Raw genomic sequence first — 17,133 nt, 5'->3', positions numbered from 1 at the left:
TTCAAAACCCTACTGGACACTGTCCTGGGCAACTTGCTCTCAGCAGCCCCTGAGGAGTGGGATTTTGAGGATCTACCCATCCACTCTTCAGTTCAACTCAAAAGTCAGATAAAATGCTTGGTATGTAGAGAACTTCTGTGAAGTTGGAACTACTGTGAATTCAAATGCTTGAATTAGCTTGAATAGCATACTCTATACAGGTAAGATACATAACTGACTGGTAAATACTACAGAGCWCTGTGTGTCATCCTCAGACAATGCAAAATCCTGTGTCAAACCATTTAAGAAGCCGAGCTTTTTATCACCAGTTCCAGAGACTTACGCATTTCTCCTGAACTGCCCCTAATTAAAACCCTACTGAGTTAGGTAGAAAGCACAGCTAGCACTTACAAGTTTTTATTATATATACATGAATATTTAGTTAGGTGTTGTCATTCTAAAAAGATCTAGAAGAGCTTCATACTCCTGTACATTCAATGTAGTTTTGTGCAACAGTGAAACACTTTAGAAACATGAACAAAATCTATTCTGTTTTTTCAGGTATTTGCACTGCTTCAAAGACACTGCAGTTCTAGAAAACCAAGTTGAAACGAATACAAGCTTTATTTAAAGATGAGCCTTTTGGGGGGTTGTTTAAAGCATATGCTTTCACTTTCCATAGACTTAAGGAAAAACTCCTCCCTTAACTTCCAGTCTTTATTTTCTGTCTTTAATCTCCTGTTATTCACATACTCATCCTTGCTGATCATGAACCACGTAAAAATGAAAGAATCACTCAAGCCTGCTAAGTTTATTGCCTACCTATAATGGCTTGCTCTGGAGAAGTGGGTGGAGTGAGTGGCAACCCGCAGGTACTAGCAGGATCTTTCACGCTTCCAAGCCCCTGCTGTCCCACATTTATATGGCCTCCAGTATTGGCAGCACTCTGTGACATAGGGATGTCACTCTGGGAGATAAGTACAAAGGCTGAAGGATACACCATCCTTACACCACCTGCAAAGAAATGGAACAACTTAAGTCTTAAATTTACCTCATGTTATTTAGCAGCCCCAACCCTTTCATCTTGTTTTCAATTAGACAAAAGTTACTACCTGAAATACAAAAACCTAAGGAATTTCATAGACTAACAAAAAGTCCTCTAAACCTCTATAGCCAGAACAGAGCTGAAAAAAGTAGCCTGACAGTGTGAATAATAGCATGTGGGATACAGGGACTACAGAAGCTTGAGGCAAGATAACTAGTCAGATGTTCCAGTGTCAAGAGAGCTACAAGAAAAGATAGGAAAATTATAATGGCTGTTTCTGATTAATTAGATTTTTCTTTTTTTTTTCTTTTCTTTCTTTCTTTTTTTTTTTTAATTCATCATGTGGAAGAAAATAATCCTTCAGGCAGAATACTGAAACTTACCAACAATGACTTCAACTGCTACAGGGAAATCGTTGTCATATCCCAACTCTTCCTCTTCTTTCATCCCTTCTTTTTTCTTCAGCACCATAGGGTAAAAATACTGCCATTCCTCCATCAGTTTACGAGTTGCTGGGTCTGACATCTTATATGACTGGCCCGTCAGTGTACCATTTAAACCATAAGGACTCACCAAAACTGCCAAAGAAACAACAACACTCCCTACAATATATGTATTTCAACTGCATAGCAACCATTCTCTGCCTCCCTAGCTTTAGTCACCATTCCATTTGCATGCTGATTTAAGGTCTGTCTTCAGAGAAAGACATTGCAAAACAAGGCAAGGGTATGACTGTAAAGCAGTATTACACTGCACTAGACTTCTGTATGGTCACTCTTGCTGAGGAAAAAAAGGACCTTTTTGCACCTTAGTTTACTAATTTCCACAATGAATTAATCTAAGTGTACCGAAACAACACTTCCTATATCAAAGGGCTGTCTATACACAGAAGTAATGAAGGCAAGATAATCAACAAAAGAGTTTTTGCAGAAAAATGCGATACTAGACACTTCTCTACATTAAGAAGGATAGCGATAACAGTATGCAATGAAAGTTACAGTCATGATAAAGGAGAACTGCTGTCAAATAACATGTATTTCCATTCAGAGCCAATTTTGCTTTTAGTTTGATTTCATTTGAGAGAGGAATGAAGCATACAGCTCACTGAAATAAAAATCACATAGAATTTAAAGGTCTGACATTCTGTCGAAAGCTTACATCTAGTAACAATTTATTTCTCAGTAAAGTTTCTATAAACATTTCTCTGCGTAAACTCTTATCTTCTAGTCTTCAGGTGTTTCTTCTACTGTGTTTTTAAATTTCTAAAGATTTTTTGCTTTAATTGCTTTGAAATAATAATTCCAAACTGTAGTAAAGAGAGGATAATTCAAAGACTGAGATATTCTTGAAGTATTTGAAGAGCATTGTACTACAACTGCACCATTAATGTAATAACCTACAACTCTATAAAACAAACCCATAAAAACCTGATTTCTTACATTGTCAAATATACAGGTATAACTATCTTAATTTTTCTATCATATTTTCCCCATTTTTATAAAAGTTGGCAATCTATACAAGAAAAATACTCCAGAATTAGAGAATCTGAATATTTTCCCATGTAACACTGAGGTTACAGAGATGACCCACTGACCTAGACAGTTCTAAACTGACCTCAAAATACACACTTACCTTGGAAAGGCGAAGGTGAGGACTGGGCCATATGGATATGCTCTTCATTTATCAGGTAGATTGGCTGGTGCTGAGCAATTTCCACGCTGGTGCACACATTGCTTTCCCCATGAAGAAAGAACGTGAAGGCGCACGACAAATGTTCGCTGGAGGGAGAGAGATGAAACAGATTTACTGACATGTTAATGAACTCATAGAAGGTAGTGATTCCATTGCCTTAGATGCCAAATTGGATTAAAATACACCTTTCTGTTTTTCTACTTGTGCCTACAGAGTACAGGTTCACAGAACGATTGATAAACTTGTACATTAGCATGACCTGTCCCTGTCCCCAGACAACAGTTTAACACTGTCGATATCTATCTCCCAGATTTGTTTTCCTAATTGTTAAAGGGTGATCATAAAAAAAAAAAAAAAGAGAAAAAAAAAATACCCCCCAAAACCACCAAGATTATAAGCAGGATTCAAGAGTTAAAAACAAATGTTCAGTGAAATAGAAAAGATTTCTAGTTTACACTGCTATTACAGGAAATAAAAGCATATGAATATCACAGGAAATTTTCAATAGTCTAAGATGAACCATGGATTCGCCACTGATCATTAAATATAATTATAAATGGATGGTATTTATACTGTTCCTGTTTTATTCTACCCACAGAACAGCTAACTATTTGCTTAAATTTTCCTTGTCACAAAGCCACAAGTAAAACAGAACAAAACATTTCACACTTTTTATCATCATTTTAATCAACTGAAAATTTACAGAGCTGACGTGGTAATCATGCAGTTATTTTTGTGTCCAATACAATAGCTGCATATACTTTCATAGTTGTTGGCTTTGGCACTGGGCCAGCCACAACGTAAGGAGTATTTTTAAGATAGCTTTTAACTACTTAACTACCTTCCCCAAAAGGAAATAACATAGGCAACTGTAACAATTTCATTTCAGTATTTAAGTCAACCAACCACTCCACTACTGTCAGCTATTTTTAAACTGAGATCCTGACGGTCTAGAATAGGAAGCTGTTTTAATCTCACTAAACCTCTGAATGATTCTATACATCATGTAGAACAAGTTTTCGTCCTGTAATGCAGGTAACTGCAATAAAAAGAACAAACAGTCAGCTGAGAAAATCTGGAGAGTAAAGGTTACTTAAATAAAAGATAAAAATCAGACTTCCTTGATTCTATCATTCTGTACTTGGAGGTACTTTGTAGCAATCATTTAATGCTATGTAATAAAATTTTTCATTAGACTTCCATTTTTCAAAAGAGAAAGAAATTTCAAGTTATAGTACTCTAGTGTCAATATTGTAGACTTAGATTAATCATCCATTTACACAGCAAGCAAGGTGCAGGGAACAAAAGGGGTCATAGATGCTGGCTACTTATATCTGGTATTCCTGTCCCAAGAGGAAAAACAAATAAATTTTTAAATAAAGGATTTCTGTGCATATAGGAAGTATAAAAGAAATCCTCAACTATTTATTCAAAACCCATTAGTTTCCTGACATAGGATAAGAGTCCTTAATATAAAGAAGCTCTTAATAAAAAAGTGATGAGAAATCTGGTCCAAGATCAAGTGGGGATAATCTCTGCAAATAGTTCAGCATGCAGCAGGTCAGCCTCTCTAAAGTAGAGAGCAAAGCTGTTTGTGAAGTAGTCATTTTCAATTCCTGTCTTTAGGATTTTACATAGAAATCCTCCGGAATCTGCAAGCTTCCTACAGTGTTGACTGCTCATCTACTACTGAACCGAGGGAAAAATTGCCTTCTGGGACCACACAGTGACTCTTTCAAGTCCACTGCAAACTGGTCTGGCATGAACAAACCATGTGCAATCTTATGCAACATTCACAGCCATCCATAAACACTGCCAGAGTAAGAAATAGACAAAACAAGAGTTTACAAGACCATGATTCATTTGTTTTGCAAGGGAAAGAATACATCCCACTGTAACTTCTTCAAGTATCAGCTAATGCCAAAGTGAATTAATCATTAAGTTCAGATAATGAAATTAAATAGCTTCAGATAAACAAAAAAAAAAAATAAATAAACAGCCAATTACAGGGAAAAAGAAAATATAGTAGGAAGTCCATTCTACATTCCTGCAAATATGACGGATTAAAAAGAAAACAGTCGTAATGATTATTGCTATTCATTACGAGCAAGGAAGGCTTGAACAGTTAATACAGGATCATTTTCAGCACTACAGCTAAAGTATATCATGCTCAGTTGCAAACAGGAGAACCAATCGATCTCATTCACAGTAGTACTCGTCTTCCGCCCATTCCGAGCGCAGTTAACAAGTCCCAGTGGCAGGAAGCACTCTGCTCAGCAAACAAATCGCGAGACGGCCTGTGCGCGTTCAGCATCAAGCTCCAGCTCCCGCTCCGGGTTCCCAGGCCTTCCTCCTGGGGGCGGTCTTGCAGTGCTTTGCAAGACAATATGCAGTTACATAAAATTTACGTTCCCTCTGGTGCCAGACTCATTGCTATAAGCTCAGCTTTCAAGACTAAAAATAATAAAGATCAAGGCTTGGGGACTTCCTATACTCCTAATAAGCTTCTGGCAGATTGTGAGTAAAATATTTACTTTAGTAACAAATAAGAATTTTATTTCAAGAACATAGCACCAGAGCACTCTGTGATGTACCCCACTCAGGCATGTACATCGCAGCTTACTGACATTCTTGTCTTTAGTACATTTCACACAATTCCTTAAATACCAAGCTGCAGAAATCACTCTTGCTACAAATATAAGACAGATCTCTTAGTAAAATACAAGCAGAAGGGAACTAAAAAAGTCAACTTTCAGAAGTAGACTGAGTACCGGGACTTTACTTTTAATAACCATTTAGCTATAGCTCTACATATTCATAAAACAGACTACAGATTTTTAAAGTTACCTCATTTCTGCACTACTTCCCACCTGCCTGACACTCACAGTACCAGAGACCACCAATAGCACGAGCAATTGCTTCCAAGTTATTTCCACCCATTCTGCAGTCTGTTGGATTGCCTTGAGCCATCAACTTATCTGTTCAAAACAAATACCATAACAAAAATAATAACAATTTTCAAAATCATGCTTTTGAGCCTTCACTACTACCCAGAGAAAAGGTTAGAGAGACGGCCCAAGTCTCTCGAGGTGAACGTGTGAGAGGATGGTGACCATTCCGAGCAAACTGCCAGACCACACTCTGCACGAATCCTTGTCTCCTTTCCATAATTATCCTTTTAGAAACCTTTCTTTTCTTTGTAGGCAAGAGATGGTTGTCTCAGTTACAATGTCATCTTCCCAAACACGGGCTGAGTGGAATATTTTAAGTTATTTCCAACTATAGCTGCATTAAGGCTAAAGTCCGAAAAATGCTGGGCACTGTSATCTTGAGCCAGCAAAATACCTGAACATATACTTTTTGGAATATTCCCACTGTACGCACTGAAAGACTTACTAAAATTAAAATCATTGTTTAAATCAAAGACTTCTATTAATGGAAATAGAAAAAAAAAAATCTTTCCCCAATTACAGTGACAAATATTTTGTTTCTTGGAGTACTGGCTCCTTTTATTATCCATTTCACTTAATTTTGAGCCTGCTCTTCAAAATAGATTTAGATTCCTTCTTTTTTAAAGTAATGAAATAAGATAAGGAAAGTCCTAAAAAGCAAAAGTGATGCCATATAATCCTTTGTAACAGAAGACAACATCAATGTCCTTCTGTTAATTRTTGTGGGGGATTTTTCGCACATTTGCCATGCAAAGCAAACCAGGTAACATTTGAGCTGCCTTAAAAAAAAAAAAAGGTAGCTGAATAGCTGATTAATATATTATCTAGGACCTCCCATAGTCTTTATGGGCTTCAATCTCTCAGTAACTATGAATGACTTATTTTGAAGGAGAGAAATTCATTAAATAAAATTTATACACACACACACACACATACATATACACATAAAAATTAATGAGGATTATGAAAACATGACTAGGTTTAAATTACACAACACAGACTGGGAAGGAGAACATCTGATGGATTTATTGTCTTTTTTTTTTCCTATATGTTAGTAAGTTTATATAAATACCTAATGGAAATTGGGCTATTCTGCATTCAAACTTTAAACAGGCTATTTCCACAGAATTAAATTCATGAACAAAACAAAACCAAACAATTACATTTCAAAGCTGAGTTGTGACCGCATGTCTATATACAAAGTCAGATTTTTGTCCTAATCACACAACAACCTCTAAATCCCTGCCTGTAAGAGATGCTGCAATATCTAATTTTGGATGACAAATCTGCAAATCAGTTACTTCAGGAAAAAAAGAAATCTCACTACAATTACTTCTTTGGGATAGGAGAGAGGAAAATCAATACAAAAATTAAGAGAATATTTAAAAATATTTCTTCCTTATCAGAATGATTTACTGTCAACTAGTAATGACTGCAACTGGTGCAGATGCAATCTGAGAGGCCAAAAATTTGTGTGATCCTTTCTCATACTCACAACTGACCCTCAATTTACTCTCTACCTACCAGATGCACTTTGAATGTTGCCTGAGCTGAAATAAGCACAACTTCTATAGTACACAAAGTACAAGCATTTCTGAAATACRGCATAATTTGTAGCAGTGGTCAAAAAACAGAACTAAACCAACATGGAAAGCAGTTCTAAAGATGAGACAATTTTGGACTACCTTTGATGCAACATTCTYCCAGCAAATGGCAGGTAGCACACAGCTGACCAGATTTCCGTGTCAGTCATGAAACTCACACAGTTGATCTCTCTGTCTTACTGGCTCTCACATGTAAGCCTGTATTTAAATACTTGCATGGCATCCTATAGTCTAGTTCTTGCTCTATAACTCAACTTATTAGATACTGTTGATCAACAATTTTCTGGTCTGCTACATCCAGCATGCACCGTGCATTGAGAAAGAAGGTTGTGACACTGAAGTTCTCCAGGCAGGACTTTGATTTCTAGGGGAGCTATCTTCTGAAGATCTGGCAGAACCTCTGTGCTGCAGCCCTTCCACTGTACCACAGGACTTAACCCAGCTTTCCCTCAAAGGACATCACTGTTGTCTCGTGAACAAAGGAAACCTGCTGGGAGAAACCTGGTTACACAGAGAAGACGGTCTGTGTTCCTGTAGCGCTCCTTCTGCCCATAGTCAAAGCTTTGTATTGCAAACAGTATTTGGGAGAATGATTATATTATTTTACGAGTCAATAAATTGCCTCTCTACTGAACTGAATTCTACTGTATATATTTGAAAATACATATGAGACGCAGATACAGAATTTTGAAACTCTGAATACAGAAACTCTGTATTAATATAATTACCTTTAGTGTTTTCTCAGTGGTGGAGAAAAGTATGGAGATAACACTTCCACAATGCAGAAAGCATTTAGATAACATTATCTAAACACTTTGTGTCACAGATTTATCTCAACACTTTTTAAGTTGTCACCAACCAAATCTCTCGCCAAGGCTAATATGCCTCACTATCAAGATTCTCTCACTTACTGATCTCATCTCTAACAACCTTCTCTTATTTTCTTTGTACAAAATGTACGCACAGGAYGACCTGCTAGCCCGGAGTGAGACTGGCCTTTATATTCCAAATGGCTACATCACTTTGCAGGGTGACAGGGCTAAGACAGTGGTATGAACACTTCCAAGAAGTCAAGAGGAAAATGCTGCACACCACATTCGCTAATATTTTGAGTAGTAATTATACTGTAGTCTTTATGTACAGGACCCACTTCCAGTCTCTACTGGAAGAAAGGTCACATGCAACGCATGTAACCTTTAACAGGAACACATTACAAATCTCTCTGCATTCTCTCCACTGGTTGTTTATAAAGTTTTAGATTAAAATTGTTTGTGTTTTTTCTTTCTTTTTTTTTAAATGACCTTAATAAACATGGGTTAGATTATAGACAGACAACGCAACAATTTCATCACTATAGGTATTACAATGTGACACTATTCAAGTTTATCAGGAGAGAAGTTTTGACCTCTGGTTGTAGACAGAAGGTCACCAAGCTTTGCCATGCGACTTCTGTAGGGCACAGCATGTTCTACAGTAATAGCCACAACATTTTGTCCCTTAAACCTATACCTGCATAAAAATAGGCATTTTAAAAAATGTGTTAAACAATGTGTTATTAAACACAGTATTTAGCTGGAGTTTTTTTTTACTAATGGATTATTTAAACTGTATGTATAGCTCCCCCAGCTTACTGGCATTTTGAGATTTTCTTTCATGTACACCTCAGACAGCAGTATTATTTCATTTGATCCTTTGAATGAAATATGACACCACAAAAAATGAAAATCTTCCACACATATTCACAATAAAACCCTGATTTTTATATATTAAAAAATGTTTTGCATGTTGAGCACAGAAATTTATTGATTTGTTACTAACTGCACATATGCGTACCATGTGGCTTGTCAAAATGCACTGTTTTGATTTAAAATTTAAATTTTTAAGATGAACTGATATAATAATCCCTAGACTGTCTTACTGACAGTTATTGAAGAAGTCATCCAAACTAGCACAACACTCCTGAATAATTAAACTAGGCAGTATGCTTCCATGTCCACTCTCAGGCATTTCCTTTCCCTATGTTCAGGGACAATTCCTCCTCCCCCTATCCAAAGGCAACGTGGAATAAAAAGAAAGGCCCTGGATCAAGGATAAGATATATTCTTGTATCACATATGCAGAAATCAAGAAGAAAAAAAAGGAAGGAAGACAGATGAGGAGAAAAATTTGGTCAAGAAATCTGTTAATATAAAGATTAATCAGTTAAAAATCAAGATACAGCAATGCAGTTTTACAGCTAACACTTCATGGCTACAGGACCAGTCCATTCCAAACAAGTTCGTGTGAAGTCGCTCTCTGCATACGGGACATGATTCATCTCTGTAACAGGATGCCACCTGCAGATCAAACTACAGGAAACCAACCGGTACTGCCAAAGATGCTACAACTATGTGCATCTTCCTACTAATACTTAAAAATTTATGTACTTTAAAGGCACTTCAGATGATAAAATATTCTCTTTGCAGAGGAGATTATATGAACAGAGAAATAGTTTCATTCTAAGAGAGATTTAGTATAATTAAGCAAAAATTTTAAATGTGCTAAATGGTGCTTTTTTTAAAAAATGAATCTATTTTTTATTAAATCTAATCAATATCAGATAAAATTCACAAAATGAAAGAGGTCCCATGCAGGCTGGAAAATAAAATTTCTGCAGTGAGAAATTACAACTAACATTCTTTCCTCAGCAGTAGGTAAGTGATTTAGTCAGCATTATGTTCTTGAACTCTCCAAAGTATCACAGTGTATAGCTTGAGGCATTAGTGATTATTGAATGGGTTTTCTTTTTATTTGTGTTACACTTCAGAACAGTGCTGATTTAGAATACGACTTTTTATAATTAAAACTGTAATGCCAAAAGAATGATTCTGCAAGTTTCTCTCATTCATTCTAAGCAGAAATTCATTGCGTTAAGACAAAGGACTCTGCGTATTTAAGGGATCTAGAAGCTGTTATGACCCTATTTCTACTGTAACATAGGCTATGTTCTTTACAGCAAAATAAGTTACATACCAAAGAAGTTATTAAAGGTACATTCAAGTTAATGCTGAAAACACACATTCTCACTAGAAACTCTATGATTCTTTTGATGAAAAATTAGTATGTCTTTAGCAAAACCAGGAACTTGTTCCTATCTGTACCAATACTACCACTTACTTTGAAAACAGTAATTGCAGTTGCTAACTACAAAATGCATTACAATTAACTAGAAAACTGTCAAAATGGATTAAATTTTTCTTGGTTTAGGATACTCAAAATATCATTAGGAAAAAAAGTATGTAAAATTTCTAAAAATTCCTGCTACTATAACCCTTCTGAAATTTCTTCTCGTCTCATTCATTGCCTTTTGACACAGGATTTGAAATAGACTCCCCTGGAAAATTCATTTCCACAGAACTAAAGCTCTTTAAAATGGGAATCCAGCCAGATATCTATTCAAAGTGACACACAACATTCATGAAACATACACGAACTTCTATTTCTTAGCCAATTATTTCTTAAGAGTTACATGTGGTAACTCAAAAAAAAMCCATTTTTTGCTGTTAATCGATATATCATTTTAGTAAGTAGTATGTATGTATAAAATCACCCCAGAATTGCCACGAACAGTGTTGCTCTAGAGACCAGGACTGAAAAAGCCCCTTTTGAATATTAATAGCCTAAAAGTCAAGAACACGCCTGACTAGCACTGATGGAGTTTCGCCAACCAACTATTCCATTTTTTAGCCTACGGCACAAACTGACCTTTTCTTAACAGCTCAGTACTGCCAAGTCTAAACCCTCAGTTTCCTTAAATTAAGCATACTTTAATAATTTCACCACAGATAATATAGCTATCAATTACTCGGTTTCATAAAGTGACCTGTATTGGAATTGTTTGCTAGCACAGCTGCACACTGATTCATCCATGGTCACAAACGTATAGCTGAAGCTTTGAAAGAAAACGAGGCTTCCCTCTCCCGTAAAGATGCATTTCAGCAGGCACAAAGTGGGTAAAAATATCATCCTTTCCTTTCCTATTTATGTCATACTGCTCTAGAGCCAGCAGCTGTTGCTTGCTGCAGGGTTGCAGGCTACTTAAATGTTGTCCAGTGTTGGGCAGCTATCCTGCTGGTCAGTCGAGCCACCTGCAGCCTGCAGGACAGCTTCACCATGAAAATAGAATTTTCCTATTAAAAAGGAGGGAAGGCCAGGGAAAATCTTGAGAGCATTGACATTTGATACATGACAGTTACTAGCATATATTGCATAAARAAGAGTTTGAAGAGTCTGGGTGATGAAAATAAGGACTTCTCATATTAAGTGAGCAGAGTTTTTATCATTATACTGTACGTGCACTAATTGTTAGCATATTAAGTCAAGCTGGCTATCTAATCATGGTCAGCTTGTAAATAAGAAGAACATTTAACAAACATGTAGATTGGAGTATTAAACCRTATTTACATTAAGGACTTTGTTTTCTTAATGTTAAGTTTCATTTATACCTTCTCTAGGAATAAAATCTTAAGATGTTATCAGTCCTTTGGTGGCAATTCAAAAATCACAATAGCCAATTCATTTTTTRTATGTCCTTGTTGCACAGATTCACTTAAACCTGTGGGGGTACATTTGTTACCATATCTTTCCTCTATTCCTTCCTACAAGATTCAAAAATGCTTTAAGACTTTTTTTTTCTAGATAAATGTCAAAAAAACTGTCTAAAATTCTATCTGTTATGTCACAACTAGTTCTGGAAGGTAAAGATTTAGGATGTTTGATAACCTTTTTTCCCTTAAAATAACCTTGTTTTCCATAGTAATTTGTCAAAAATGATTACCACAATATCTCTAAAACTTGAAAGAATATTAACTATGAAGTATATGAACATTACAGTACTTATTTTCTGGAGCTAGTAYATAATTATGTATGCACAGCTTGAAATATCACATTCTTTATTTAATTTACATTGCCTTCTCTGTGCAAATGACAGAGCTCGGAGATTTTTCTCAGTGTGGGGACACCTAATCGAAACGATAGCAAAAGCATTGTTCAAGCAAGGGGTGCAGACACCTCAAAAATTAGCAATTATAGAGGAAAAAAAAAAAAAAAAAAAAAAAAAAAAAAAAAAAAAAAAAAAAAAAAAAAGCTGTCAACCACCCTACAATAAACCTAACTAGAAGGCATAGAGTATAAGGGGAAATAATTAACACATGAACACAAGATGATTCTCAGATTCCTGACAGCTCAAGGGAAGAAACTGAAGCAGAAAGACAGACACTACCACTTAAGTACTCCTTGCATCACGTGCTTGAATATGGGAAGGGTTTGCCTACAGTTTTAAAATTACTGTTTTCTAAAATCCTCAAAGCTTGTAAGATTGTTGCACATAAATCCTAAAAATGGGGCTCGAAAAGAGTGAAATCTGAGGTCTTGTAAATGAAAAGACAAACTTTCCTAATACTAATGGAAGGTAATTTTCTAAAAAGCATGCAGTCTCCTGTTTCATTGCTTTCTGACTAATTTATGAAGCACTAGTACGGTAGTATCAATCGATAGTATTTTATAATTAATTTGCTTTATCTTAATTTAAATTACTTTTTTCCAACCAGTCACAAAGATGCTATCCAGACATGCACACAGGCTCTGTCACCACAGTTAAGACACCAGACCACAAACAAATACATAACATACTTTTGACGTACAAGTTATAAAAATAAAAACACAGCGTATCAAATGCCAGTCCTCTTTTTAGCAATACATCTGAACACTTGCTTATTTTTGCTGTCTGCTAATGTAGGTTAATGCATCCTTCTTTCCTTCAAACTCCCCTTCCCCCCATGAAAGCTGAATGCTATTATCCAAAGTAGCATTATATTAGATTAAGGCCATTTAGAAAGGATATTCTTGAACAAATATGTCAAACTGGAGGGGGATGAAGGGACATAACCCCTTACTTTGTTGTCATTAAGTTCACTGAAGATGAAATTATATTTATCTGTTTATTTCACAAAGTAAGTACATCAACAAGGGGAAAACGTGATTACTTTCTGTTCCTTCAACACAGCAAAATGAGGAAGAATGCTATTCTTGGAGTCGAAAAGCCATTAATGCAGTTTTGATGTATGCTTTCAAACAATTGCTTACAATGTGCACCTCAAGGAATAAATAGAAATATATATATTATACAATGATTTTTACATCACAGATCCACATAATCTCAAGAAACCTAAAGTGATCTGATACTAAATGCATGTTCCTATTTCCCAATAGGATACAGTTACAGAGTTTAGTTTTTCTTCCAACAAGCAAGCTTCAAAACTGGGCACTGTTCACTGAAGAAGCACCCGTGCTTTTACAACACGTGGCTAGGTAGCCTCTGACTGTCTTAAATTWAAAAATGACAACTGGAAATGCAATCTGTAGATGGTGGAAGACTCTACTCTCCTCTGTTCATTTATCCATCAAAACAAAATTTGACACGTTCATATGATTAGGAAGATACGATTCTGACTATAGTAACCCTGTACTTAAATTACAAAACATGAAGAGATATGAGTCTTGATGGGGAGCTTTATTTCTAGGACTTGCAGCTAAACTTTGAAGTTTGGCAGGAGGATAGCACTACTGTAAAAGAATGCATTTGTTGTCCCTTAAAAGAAACAAATTACAACTTGACTGAACTGAAAAAAAAGAAAATGAAACAAAAAAAGCAATGTGTCTAAATCTTTCAGTATTTCTTTGCTTTATGAGTAAACAAARCTGGACAAAGGACCTTATTTTTCAGACAGAGACCTGAATTTCATTCACTTTACAATATGTCATCCTTTCCTGGGTTTTCTGTAAAAGAGACTGCCTGAGATGTAAATACCTACTAATACATATTAAACTTAGTGCTATAAACCAGCTACCAGCTGTTCTTTAGGATGARGGTTGCAGAAAATCATTTCACATGCACCCACCATACAGTATGATCACAATTCATGGAAAAAAAAAATTTATGATCCGAAACTGTACTAAAGCAACATGCAGAAAACACTAAAACCATGAAAAATGCATTAATTTATTCATTGCCATGCATCTGTGATCTTTCCACTTTTAAAGTACAGTTTAATTGACTAGTTTAGAGACCAATTAATCCCTTTACATTTAAGTCAATCACTGAATCCTCTCCAAATAATTTAGTTTCTACATGCTGACTCTCATTTGCTATCCTTGGAGAGTGAATGCAGTTGAAACAGGTGGCACACAAATCATGTTCAGTAATAGAAAAAGAACTACAATATCAGGGATATGAAGTATTAAAGATATAGCCATGCAATTCAGTCAACCATATTTCCTGTTTTCTGCTGCCCCAGATTCCAATTGTTTCTTGACTTTTTTTTCTTTTTAAACAACTACTGCAGGCTGATATTTATTTTCCCTTTTATTCATTTCTAGTTCTCACATACCTGTTGCCACCTCCTTCTCTGAAATAGCCCTGCCAGCTTTCTTCCTGTGTCACCTGGTCTTCCGCATTTCTGTTTTTCCCATGTGTAATCTAATGCTAACCTGGCCTGAATTAACATTGAAAGGCAACATGACTTGTTTCCCCTTTCATTTACTGACTTCAAAGCGCAAAAATTGCAGGTTCTATAACAAACACCATCTTTCTAGGATTATTCTTCTGTAAAGAGGATTTCATTCCATCTTGCCAAGCAGACAGACACACCTAGTTTAACAGATTTAGTCACACTATTTTACTTAATATTGCTTCACTCAGTGAACAAGGACCCTACCTTCACTCTTGATGAGTTGCTGAAGAGTAACTTTGTATCACAGGTAAGGAAAGTTGAATCTGTCAGATAAGCAAAGATCCACTACGATGGATAACAGAGGTATAAGRCATCAACCAAATCTAGTAAACTCTAGCAACATAACATCATAAGGATACCTCCCCCCAACACACACAAACACACACTCTTCTGATTTTTTTTTTTGCCTATTAAAGCCACTTAAATCTCACTGCTATTAGAATCTAATAGGACATTTTACTTTCCCTCAAAATAACACACTGAAGGGTAACAGAATGACAAAGAATTTCTCTACTAAAACAGAAAAGTAAATTTGAAAATGAGTCAAGGATTTCACCTTTTCTATAAGTGCCCAATCAAGTAAAAATTTTGAAATGAAAAATTATTTCAAATGAACTATAATTAAAAACACCTCCTGAAACTACATGATGCTCAAATGAACAAATGGAACAATTCCAACATATGAAAAGAAACTTTACATTAGTTTACTTTACATCTTTTCTTCACATTAGTCCAAATAGTTCTAACATATACACAGACATAGAACAAAYAGATTCGCTAAAAAAATAAAGAAATTACATGCCAAGAACACAATTCAAGAAAAATCACATAAGCAGGACAAACTATACTATATAACTACTATACCACATTAAATGCAAGTGTTCTTGTTTTTACTCCCAACAAGTACTCCTGTAATAGAAATTATTTCCGTATTTTTTCCTTGTATTAGGAACAAGCAAATGGCTACTGAAAAGAAACACACACAGAGACACACACACACACAACCATGTCTGTGGTAGAAATATTTTCTATAAATGCCTGGCATACCAATCATATGCTTTTACAAGAGTTAAACTACGAATAGGGCTGCAAAGTATGCTTAACCAAACAGACAGCTTCACGAACTAAAACAGCACTGATTGAAATTATGACTCTGTRAAATAAAATGACTCCCAGAGAAAGGAGAACCAGTATTCTTTTATTCATCTTCTGTCTTTAATTGTGAAAATCCAGAAGTAAGCCAACTAAAAACAGTTACTGATTTCTCAGTTCTGAAAATCCGCAGGAACTTTCTGTAAACCCTAAGCAGGCTTAGTCTCTTTAAAAATCAGTGCCTGTGTCTTGGCCTATATTGCCATCCATACTGCTGACTCAGGATCTCTGCCAATTCAAACAATTCCTTAGGAAGGAATGTGCTGCAACCATTAATTTTGTACTGTTTTCTCACCCATGTAGAGGAATGAATAGTTGAAATGAATAGCTGAAACTCTAGGCCAGTTCTGTGATTCTAGCTATTGTGATGGTGTATATTTGTTTGCAAGTGAGAAACATGGCTGTTTGAAATGATTACAATCTAGAAATCGAAACAAAATAAGACAGAATTCCTGGAATAGTTCAGGAATCACTTCTGAGAGTCATCCTAGTACCTTTATTATGCAAAAGTACCTTATTATGGAAAGGAACTAGCATTGTTGTAAAGAGCAGACAATTGGATATAAGCTGAGATACTTAAAAGAATAGTTGAGGAACATTCACACCAGGAAATTCTGCCCCAGCATCAGCAGTAGTCTCTGTCACCCCTTCAAATTTTGGCCTTTACAGTGACACATCATTCCTTTTATGATATGGACAACTTTTGTATTCAGTTTGCTCTCTAGACCTATTTATCAGCCCTGAGCTGTTTGGATCCACCACATCCCTGTAGTTATAGCGAATTTCTGTCTCAGCATCCCTGTCTTCCAATGGAAAGAAAGCTCATGGCAGAAAATACGGATTTCTGATTAATATTAAACTGCTCTTTTCTTACCCCTGGCATCTGAAGACAGGCACAGTCTTCACAATATTGCTGCTTACATGCCCCAAGAAGAAGAGAACCATATCCTTTTGAAGGTGTTCTGGTAGACAGTGGGATTGTTCACTAGTTCTACTTCTATCAGGTAAAACACAGGTGCACAAGAAGCCTTTGGAAGATGTGAGCACAAGAGCTGCATAATCTTAACAGTATTTCCAGAAAGGTGTCAGGCCTCCGTCACGCACTGAAATACCCGTCTACACATTTATCTTTATCAAGCTCCTTTCTCTTACCACAATCA

General features: G+C 35.9%; 1 protein-coding gene across 4 annotated transcripts in view; it reads right to left on the bottom strand.

Moving 5' to 3' along the window:
• Positions 1 to 17,133, bottom strand: part of MED13L (mediator complex subunit 13L) — a 201,980-nt gene that overhangs the window by 53,965 nt on the left and 130,882 nt on the right. For 2 of the 4 annotated variants that reach the window (XM_085326133.1, XM_085326136.1), the window contains exons 5-7: positions 2,657 to 2,802; positions 1,408 to 1,602; positions 802 to 993 (exon numbers count right to left, since the gene is read on the bottom strand). In XM_085326133.1, coding sequence (XP_085182259.1) covers positions 802 to 993; positions 1,408 to 1,602; positions 2,657 to 2,802 — 533 coding nt within the window. The remainder of the gene's footprint in view (positions 1 to 801; positions 994 to 1,407; positions 1,603 to 2,656; positions 2,803 to 17,133) is intronic. The other 2 variants (XM_085326134.1, XM_085326135.1) reach the window with 2 other exon arrangements.

Source organism: Rhea americana, unplaced genomic scaffold (genome assembly GCF_003343005.1).
Source record: "Rhea americana isolate MKP2758 unplaced genomic scaffold, rheAme1 scaffold_128, whole genome shotgun sequence".
NCBI lineage: Eukaryota > Metazoa > Chordata > Aves > Rheiformes > Rheidae > Rhea > Rhea americana.
The sequence above is the reverse complement of the archived record's forward strand: the minus strand, read 5'-3'. Positions and strand labels throughout refer to the sequence as shown.